Source organism: Aspergillus flavus, chromosome 5, assembly GCF_009017415.1.
Source record: "Aspergillus flavus chromosome 5, complete sequence".
Taxonomy (NCBI): Eukaryota; Fungi; Ascomycota; class Eurotiomycetes; order Eurotiales; family Aspergillaceae; genus Aspergillus; species Aspergillus flavus.
The window spans coordinates 1,937,433-1,946,543 of NC_092408.1; the positions used below are offsets into that span (position 1 = coordinate 1,937,433).

The window sequence follows — 9,111 nt, forward strand, 5'->3', positions numbered from 1 at the left end:
GAATGGGGATGTCCCTCACGTGACCGATGGGTTCCCGTGTTCCGAACACAAACGAATACAGCCAAGACACAGGAGTACGGTGTATGTATGCATAGGGCCCTAGTTATCGACCTTGCTATATGGATCCAATGAACCCGATTCCTACTCCTACAATTTTTGCGATATTCAGGAAAGATATATCTAGAGATTTACTGACAGCTGAGGAAGCATTGGGTCGTTCAATTCTGCTTTTTTTGTTTTGAACTCTTGATTTACACTAGGGCCTGACAGAACATGCATCCTAGGGGATATCAACCTGACCTCTCACCCAAAGCCATCCTGCCAGCAGGGCTAAGAGACATCAGCCACTGATAGCGCGAAATTAAATGGGCAGCGCTTATATGCTGAGCGCCATGATGGAGTTCACGATATCATTGTCGTTCTCACGAAGAGCCTTGACAGCCTTCTTGCGCGACACGTTGGCCTGAGCCATGACGAGCTCGATGTCCTTGGCCTCAAGACCGGACTCGTCGACGGGCTCGCCATCATCCTCTTCCTCCTCCTTCTTGGTCTCGGCCTCGGGGACCTTGGTGCCGAGATCGTGCTCGTGGTCGTGACCAGCGTGCTCACCGGCGGCAGCCTCGGCAGCGGCGAGCTGCTGAGCAGCAGAAGCCTGGGCCTGGGAGTTCAGGTCCTCGATCTTAGCCTCACCGAAGATGCTGTTCAACATGTAAGCCAACGAATACATTCATAACTCAGAGAAAGACGTACATCCAGGTGTTGCTGGAGGGGGAACGGTAGACATCGGGCTGGTTGATGACGAAGAGGATCTGTAAGAGACGCATTAGCCTCTGCATTCACACATCTATGCCGCCCATCGCCGACTAAAGCACAGGGACTGTTGAGCATCGGAGGGAGGCGGGGTAGGTCGAGTTCATACGTTCTTGGGTCTGCGGAGAGTGACACGAGTGATGCCGGGAACGTGCTTCAGGCCGAGCTTGCCAATGGCCTTGCGAGCCTTCTTCTCGTTACGAGAGTGGATGGTGACGGCAGCACCGGCGGGAATGTTGGCCTCGCCAGCCTCAGACTCGGAGTCGCTGCCAGCATCCTCAACGGTCTGCTTGGGAGTCTCCTCCTCAACGATTTCTTCAACACGGGGGTCGGCCATTTTGTGAATTAGGGGAGCCTAAAAGGGCTATAAAATCGAGGGTCAGCAATTCGCACTCTAGGACTGTTTCGGTCGCTTGGAGGCTCGAATTGTGGCCCACGAAACCGGAGGGTCCCGCCCACGAAAACTGCAGGAATTCACCAGTTCCGAGCGTAAAAATCATCTTGACGGCCAGAGATACAATTATAACGTACCTAGACACAGAAAAGATTACTGTGGTGGATGAGGGGGTTTTTTTGGTCTGGTTGAAGTTGGAAAGGCGCAAAGCTGTGTGAATGTCATGGCTGCCGAAAATCGTTAGCGAGCTGATTGGGTCCCTCACGAGTTCCCCCCCCAGACGCCGGGACACACAAGCGACTCAACCTACGAACTATGTATGTAGTATGAATGTATCTATGAATGAATGAACGTATATCCCCGACTTTTACATGACCGTATCCCGACAAAATTTATCGGAATTGCTCTATTTCAATTCTAGAATCGCAACAATACAACAAGATTAAATAAAAGCGTTTGGTCATGAAAATTACGTTTTTTTTGTCTTGTTTTCCCTTCATGCTTTTTGTGGATCATTCCCCAATTTCCATTAAAAAGGCATGGCCCGCTGATGTCAAGATAAGTAAACCCGGAGCCTCCTTAATACTAGTAGAAAGGTGTGCCGTCTTTTGTGACGTACGAGCGTAACCTCTTGGTCAGGATATCAAGGTTCTCGAATCATTTTATGCTGCCAATGATAATGTGTACAGCGTCTTTTTTGCTGAAATCAAATAAACCCTCAGCAATGTAAAACCGTCCCAAAGGCACTCCCTTCACACTATGCACCGAGCCTCATGAAGTAAACCATCTACGACTTAGGAGCAGCCGCCCTGAGCTTGGCGTGAGCCTTCTGGACCTCGAAGCGAGCCTGTAAAAAGTCCGTGATGTCAGCCTTCCATCCGATTCTCATTGTGCGATTCCAGCGCAAGGCTCAATATATTTTCCTAGCCCTAGTCTCATCGTTTCCAAAGCCACCAATGGGGACCATCCACGTACCTGCTTCCGGAGGCGCAGGACCTTGAAACGCTCGAAGTCGTTGAGGTTCTTCCGACGCTCAGCACGCTCGGTCTTCTGGGCGAAGCTGGACTGAGCCCACTTGCTGTCGATCTCGCTCTTCTGCCAGAGCTTCTTGACGGGGCCGGTACCGGCAGCACGGGGAAGCTGGGGAATGACGAAGTGGGTGAGGGTGGCGTGGGCGAGAGGAAGAACGTGACGGGGGACGATCTTGTTCTCCTCAGTGGAAGGACCGTCAACCAGAACCTATTCGTTGCGACACTTCGTCAATATGATGTCCATCTCCAAATGTCCTTTGCCCATCCCAATCGCGGCTGTCCTATATCTCGCTCGGATCAAAAACATACACGTCTGTGGTCGACAATCTCCACGATGGTGGCCAGCTTGCCGGTGTAGGGGCCGCGGCGGATCAGCACCACACGGCCAATCTCAACGAGCTTCCATTGAGCGATCTTGATATCGATATCGGCCATGGCGAAGGCTTCCTAAAAAATGCCAAAAATGACGGTCTCAGTATAACAGTTCTACTGGGACGATAGACGGGCGCATGAATCACTCACGGTCGACAGACTCCGGGAGGTCGGTGGAGGAATTTGTTGTCGAAGTGGTCGGGGTTGTCGAAGGGTCGTCCGAAACGCACAAGTTCGCTCTGGCTGCTGGAGTCGCGAATTTCGGTCTTGCGGCGTTGCCCACAGTTTCTCGCTTAACAGCCAGTCGGAGGCCGTCGATGGGACCTGTGGTGCGGACTAGGGCTGCCTCGTTGTCTTAGCGCCGCCTTCGGAGCGTCCTATTATTCCGCTTCCGATCCCGTCGCATTTAAGCTTCATTTTCTCTGGTGGACTTTTTTTTCTTTTGTTCCTGCAAAGTACAAGCTTCAGCTTTTCTTCTCTCTACGGAGTACATCAAAACATAATGCTGTTTTGGGCAACGATTCACGATCAGCTGGTCTCGAACTAACTGTCAAAAGCCTTCAGCATAATCCCACTGGTATGTATAACACGGTCTTTTCTTATATCTTCCTTTTTCCACACTCATATGATGCGGTAATTTGCGATTGACCCGGTGTCTGTGAAACTCTCGCCGGAGTTTCGATACAGCACTGAAGTATGATATTTAATTTCTTACATATTCTGATATGTGTTTACTACTCCACATGATTGTTATAACTCCATTCTATATATGGAATCATGGCTAACATGTCAAGACTTCACAGGTTCTTATGTCAATGATGACCGCCAACATTCTATCTCGGTCTAGAATAGGTACGTTCAGCATATTCCTTTCACCTGTCCATGTTCCGAGGAAGACAACTTTGCACTGCCTAGATAGTAATTGATGCTTCTGGCAATGATATTACCCTCATCACCAAGATCTCTGATGGAACATCCTCAATCTCACATTTTGATCCTGTTTTTTTTTTCGGAATCTGTCTCTAACGTTCAACGTTATAGGTTTTCGTCTACTGGACTTTGATAGCATACATAGATAAAATGAAAATGAAAATGATATTTGAACTTAATAGCATTTCACCATTGCCTGATAACCTTTCGATTTCTATATGTATGAGTAGCGTAAATCTTGTAGGCGGTAAACAATAACGTGATCATCACTGCGTGTCCATTCTCCAAAGCTTGAATACCAGCCAAGATATACTACAACCGTCAAACATAATACCAGTCCCTATACCATGTCTCCTGCCAAAGCCAAACTTGTTGCCGAGGCATTGCTCTCGTCCATCGGCCTCGAGCTAGTTTCTTGTCGAGTCCTCCAGACCCTCTGGGCAGGCTATGGCCATATATGCGAAATCACAGCGAGAGCTTCGGGAAACCAGACCACTCGAACTTCCAATGTGAAAAAGGATGCGAATGGTAACTTTCACCTCATTCTCAAACTCATCTCGCCCCCCAAAAGCGACGGCGATGAGGGCCACCTACGTAAATTGCTCAGCTACGAAGTTGAGCAATATTTCTACCAAGAAATCACTCCATCTTTGGACCAGGATGTTGCCGTTGCAAGCTGTTTAGCTTCCACGGGACACCTGCAGCAAGGTCAGAGCCAAGAACTCCAGGGCTTGACTGCCACTATCATGGAAGATCTCCGGCAGAAGTTTCCTGTTGCAGGGGAAAAGAGAGCACTTCTCAACCAACAACAGGTCTACGCCGCTATTGAGTGGCTGGCAAAGTTCCATGCCAATACCTGGAAACTGCTTCCAGATGATCTCGATAGATATCTGTTGCCGCCACTGAAGGAGATGCAAAGAAGGAGAGCTGATCCATCTTCAGGTGGTGATAAACTCTGGTTAAATGGGGGCTACACCTACCTTGCAACTCGGCAGAAAGAGCTTGCCTCGTTAATAGAAGATACAGATTCTGAGTGGTCTGCTGCGCTCTGTGAGCCGCCACAAGGCTCGGCTTTGTCGATTGCTGATCAAGTGGCTAACTTTCTCACCCCATGCGGCCGGCCCTATGAAAGTTATATTCACGGTGATGTCAAATCCGAGAATCTTTTCACTACCGGCTCAGGCGACGAGGTAGCCTTTTTTGACTTTCAATACGTTGGATTAGGCTTGGGAGTTTGCGATCTTGCCAAGCTCTTTACGTGCTCAGTACCGTTGGGGATGCTCACCAGCGACTACGATGTCCCTGAAGAGCTCCCTATGGATGACGGGGAGAGGGCCTTACTAGAGTGTTACCGTGAAGCCCTACTGGCCCGTCGCCCATCGGGCATGAAAGAATTTGATTATCCGATGAACATTCTGGTCCACCACTGGGAGACTGCGCTTGTGGATTGGTGTCGTTTCCAAGCATCATGGGGTTTCTGGGGCAATACAGAATGGCTCGAGGCCAGGGTTCGATCGATATTGAGGGATCCAGCTTGGCAAGAGTGGCTACGAAATGAAAGTGGCTAGTTCCTTGCTCAGGACTGATGCTGAGGCCTATCCCAACTTGACATCGCCAGTCGTTGGAGTTTGTAACCGTATCTAAGCTCAGCGATCGTTTTGGGGGAACATAAAGACCGAGAGTTCTAGACTAGTAAGAAATCCCCTAGACTATAGAATGTGGATACTTTCTTGAGAGGCCACGACTGTCAAAGCATGGCGAAGCGACGCATACTCACCAAGTCAATAGCTCTTAGACAAGTAGGTACATATTACGTAGGCAAAAATATGGTCTAGAATCTATCAGAACATCAAGAGAGTATCCGCCCAAATTCGCTCCTGTGCGAAACATGGAATAACACAGCTGGTATTATCTAAGATCTTTACATAGCATCCGTAAGGAAAGTCACCCACAGGAATCGATTTTCTCACTGATGTACGCCATATCTGTTTCTTCGTGAGGGCGTCTCTCGTAATTCGCAAATCCAATGGGGCCCAATAGCTCAATTACGACGCTGAACCAGCTACGTTCGAAGCAGTTGGGCCCTCTCGGCTCAGCACCCACATGAAGATGAACTGGATAACATAAGAATAGATGAACAGAAATTGGGTGCGACGATTGCGTTGTGACCGGGCGACGGTGTGCATCGATCCCGTGCGTGCATCAGTGGCTGAGTCCGGAAGGAGGACATATTTCAAAGAACGAAGCTAGATAATACGTTAGTCGATTAGTTTGGCGCCAAGGTCCAAATCCGAAAGACTTACCAAGAAGAACGCATTAGCTAGGAACGTGTAAATGAACACAACCCAGCCGACCCAACCACCGGTTCCTCTTCCCGGAGTTAGAACCTCGGATGTCACTAAGGTAATGATGATGCCCACAAATTTATAGCCTGAGTAAGCCACGAGATCTAGTAGCTGCGACTCATTGTTGATGCTGAGAATATAGGTAGCCAGCTTTAGACAAAGTATCTCGAATACGATGACTGCAATAGCTGTTGTCGTGATCGAACCAAGAAGCTCGGGGTGGAAGTTGCCTCTGAACCCTGCCAGCATTGCCGATAGGAGGATATATGTGACGAGAGCCATGACCGGAATATACATATCGGGGGAGTTCAGGTCATCGCGAGGGGGCAGGAACATGGTCGAGTATTGCTGATGGGAGATCTGACCATTGGGGCCTGTGGATGCCGCCGTGACACGGCTTTGCTGGCGAGACCATGGTTTGTGTCTCCAAGGAAAGAGCACCAGGGCGAGTTTATTCAATACATAGGAGTTGGACACATTGAAATAGTGTTTCAAGGCGGGAATGGAAACGTAGCGGTTTAGCTAATAAGATAGTTAGTCGAAAGAACAATAAGCCCGCCCTTGTGTTTTCAATCGCCTACATTCTGTTCCATATATTCTTGCCCGGCCATCATAGCGGTCTTCCCGACCTGAAATCCCATTTGCGCCGTGGGATCGTTGATGAAACCTCCAAATCCAGGGGCGTAGGTCCCACTACCGCCTTGCGCCGGAGCGGGCTGATATGGGTTGTTACCATAGCCAGACGTCTGAGACTGCTGGGATGTCGGAGGGGGAGGAGAGCGCATCATAGGGACGGTGGAAACATGCTGAGGAACTGGATGATGAAGCGGAGGTGACTGTGCTGGCGGCGGAGCGAAGGACTGGCGGTACATGTTTTGTTTTGCCTAGTTAGAGAACGGGTAGGAGAATCAGACAAAAGGAGGGTTCTGCTTTAATTAAGGAATGTCTAAGTTGCAGAATTGTGCAGAGTCGGAGGAGAGTGAAATAGTGGTCGGAGTGGGTGTTTATACGTGGCTGAACTCTTGGGAGGTGAAGGTCGAGGCTTTCCGCCCGCAGGATAATTTCCCCACAGTGCGGATCTTCTTGCCTTCTCCTACAGCCCATACCTTACACACCTCGACGCAATTTATTTAGCAAAGCTTAGTCGAAATGTTGGAAGCGTTCGAGATTCTCACTACTTCCGGGGTAGTTTTATGGTCCAAGTCCTACGCCCCCGTTGGCGCCCACATTATCAACAGCCTTATCAATGATGTCTTTATCGAAGAAAAGGTCCAGATCCAAGCAGCGAATGCGGCCTACCCCGTGTACAAAAAGGAAAAATATGCATTGAAGTGGAAGAAAGTCAAGGAGTTTAATTTGATATTTGTGGTATGTACTGGTCTTACAGCATGCTGCTATCGTCGCTAATCTTGAGTTCGCCACAGGCCGTGTATCAATCACTTCTGCATCTCGGTTGGATCGACAAACTTCTGGACAATATCTCGACCTTGTTCATTGACATATACAAAGACCAATTACGGAGTACTCGTGTTAGGGTGGTCGAATATCCTTTTGACAAATATTTCGAACAACAAGTTAAGGAGCTTGAAGACAATTCAGCGCCCATCAATTCAGAGGGTGTCGTGACCGGTGCGGAAAATAAGAAAGACCCGCTTGTCTCGTCGGAACATGGTGGCCCTCCACCCCCATCTGTGCCTGGCCTTATTCAAGGTATGTACTTGTAGATCATAAGTCAAGAGGATATACTGACACCTATAAAGCGCAGCGTCAGGCTGCGCCGGGCGTGGCGACCTCTGACGAGGGTACGCCGCCCCAGACCCCAGATACTTCTCGATCAACCACGCCTGTCGCGAGCCAGATTCTGACTGCTAGAGGAGGACCTGGTGGCCGAGTTTCTCGCCGTGCGCGCAAGGCGGCGAACGCGGGCGCAAACGTTTCATCGGGGGATGAGAGCATCCGCAAGGGAAAGACACCGAAGGGAGGCAAGAAGATGCGCAAATGGGATGCGGATGGATATGCCGATGAAGATGATGGTACGGTTCTGGATTATTCCGCACCTGCTGATGGCGACGAAGCAGCTGCTCCGGCCGTGGAAGCTGTTGCACAGGATTCCTGGGGCCACAGAACTGGGAAAGGACAGTTCGTTCTGAAAGACTTGGGTGATGAAGTCCATTCTATCTTGGAGAATGCGGACAGTGAAAAAGCGAAGAACAGGGCCACCGGAATCGTTGGCTCAGGATTCAATGCTATCGGTGGCCTTTTCCGCAACATCGTGGGTGGGAAGGTCCTGACCGAATCCGATTTGGAGAAGCCCCTGAAGGCCATGGAGGACCATCTTCTGAAGAAAAACGTGGCGCGTGAAGCAGCAGTCCGCCTATGTGACGGTGTGCAGCGGGAACTTGTCGGAAAGAAAACAGGAAACTTTCAAAGTGTGGATGCTGCATTGCGCCAAGCCATGGAGTCGTCTTTGCGGAAGATACTCACCCCTACATCTTCGCTGGATCTGCTTCGTGAGATTGATACAGTCACATCTCCCACAAGTAAACAGCAGTCTCCCCGCCCTTATGTCATCTCCATAGTTGGAGTTAACGGTGTTGGAAAATCGACCAATTTGGGCAAGATTTGCTACTTCCTGTTGCAAAACAACTATCGTGTCCTGATTGCAGCATGCGATACTTTCCGCTCTGGCGCGGTCGAGCAACTTCGTGTGCACGCCCGGAACTTGAAAGAACTCAGTGCCCGTGAAAATGTTGGGCAAGTTGAGCTGTATGAGAAGGGATATGGCAAGGATGCAGCAAATGTGGCCAAGGATGCTGTTGAGTACGGAGCTGCCAACAAGTTCGACGTTGTTTTGATCGATACTGCTGGCCGGCGTCATAACGACCAGCGCCTGATGTCTTCTCTCGAGAAATTTGGCAAATTTGCCAAACCGGATAAGATCTTCATGGTTGGAGAAGCTCTGGTTGGCACTGATAGTGTAATGCAGGCGCGTAACTTCAACCAAGCATTTGGCACTGGCAGAAACCTGGATGGGTTCATTATCAGCAAGTGTGACACTGTCGGGGACATGGTTGGCACACTCGTGAGCATGGTCCATGCAACTGGTATTCCCATTGTATTTTTGGGAGTCGGGCAGCATTATGGAGATTTGCGAGGACTCAGTGTTCCTTGGGCTGTTAACTTGTTGATGAAGTGATGCGTGCAATGGTTCTTTCTTTCTTTGTTTATC

The 9,111-nt window shown here is 49.6% G+C and overlaps 5 protein-coding genes across 5 annotated transcripts; 2 read left to right on the top strand and 3 right to left on the bottom strand.

Moving 5' to 3' along the window:
* Nucleotides 1-161: 161 nt before the first annotated feature.
* Nucleotides 162-1,473, bottom strand: F9C07_2284857 (nascent polypeptide-associated complex subunit alpha). The gene is made up of 4 exons (XM_041292897.2): nucleotides 1,342-1,473; nucleotides 920-1,174; nucleotides 751-809; nucleotides 162-698 (listed from the first exon to the last, which is right to left on the bottom strand). Exons 2-4 carry the CDS (start codon nucleotides 1,145-1,147, stop codon nucleotides 377-379), a joined length of 609 nt encoding a protein of 202 aa, XP_041147658.1. The 5' UTR covers nucleotides 1,148-1,174; nucleotides 1,342-1,473; the 3' UTR covers nucleotides 162-376.
* F9C07_2284858 (60S ribosomal protein eL14) lies at nucleotides 1,474-2,886 on the bottom strand. The gene is made up of 4 exons (XM_041292898.2): nucleotides 2,758-2,886; nucleotides 2,545-2,682; nucleotides 2,180-2,443; nucleotides 1,474-2,051 (listed from the first exon to the last, which is right to left on the bottom strand). Exons 2-4 carry the CDS (start codon nucleotides 2,668-2,670, stop codon nucleotides 1,992-1,994), a joined length of 450 nt encoding a protein of 149 aa, XP_041147659.1. The 5' UTR covers nucleotides 2,671-2,682; nucleotides 2,758-2,886; the 3' UTR covers nucleotides 1,474-1,991.
* Nucleotides 2,887-3,884: 998 nt separating this feature from the next.
* Nucleotides 3,885-5,105, top strand: F9C07_6233 (Ecdysteroid kinase-domain-containing protein; the record flags this gene model as incomplete). The annotated part of the gene is made up of 1 exon (XM_041286379.1): nucleotides 3,885-5,105. One exon carries the CDS (start codon nucleotides 3,885-3,887, stop codon nucleotides 5,103-5,105), a length of 1,221 nt encoding a protein of 406 aa, XP_041147660.1.
* A 477-nt stretch (nucleotides 5,106-5,582) lies between these two features.
* F9C07_6232 (uncharacterized protein) lies at nucleotides 5,583-6,754 on the bottom strand (the record flags this gene model as incomplete). Its single annotated transcript, XM_041292899.1, has 3 exons — nucleotides 5,583-5,783; nucleotides 5,841-6,404; nucleotides 6,464-6,754. 3 exons carry the CDS (start codon nucleotides 6,752-6,754, stop codon nucleotides 5,583-5,585), a joined length of 1,056 nt encoding a protein of 351 aa, XP_041147661.1.
* Nucleotides 6,755-7,031: 277 nt separating this feature from the next.
* On the top strand, nucleotides 7,032-9,078 carry F9C07_6231 (putative signal sequence receptor alpha subunit; the record flags this gene model as incomplete). Its single annotated transcript, XM_041292882.1, has 3 exons — nucleotides 7,032-7,250; nucleotides 7,307-7,592; nucleotides 7,643-9,078. The coding sequence occupies 3 exons, from the start codon at nucleotides 7,032-7,034 to the stop codon at nucleotides 9,076-9,078; spliced, it is 1,941 nt and encodes a 646-aa protein (XP_041147662.1).
* Nucleotides 9,079-9,111: the final 33 nt, after the last annotated feature.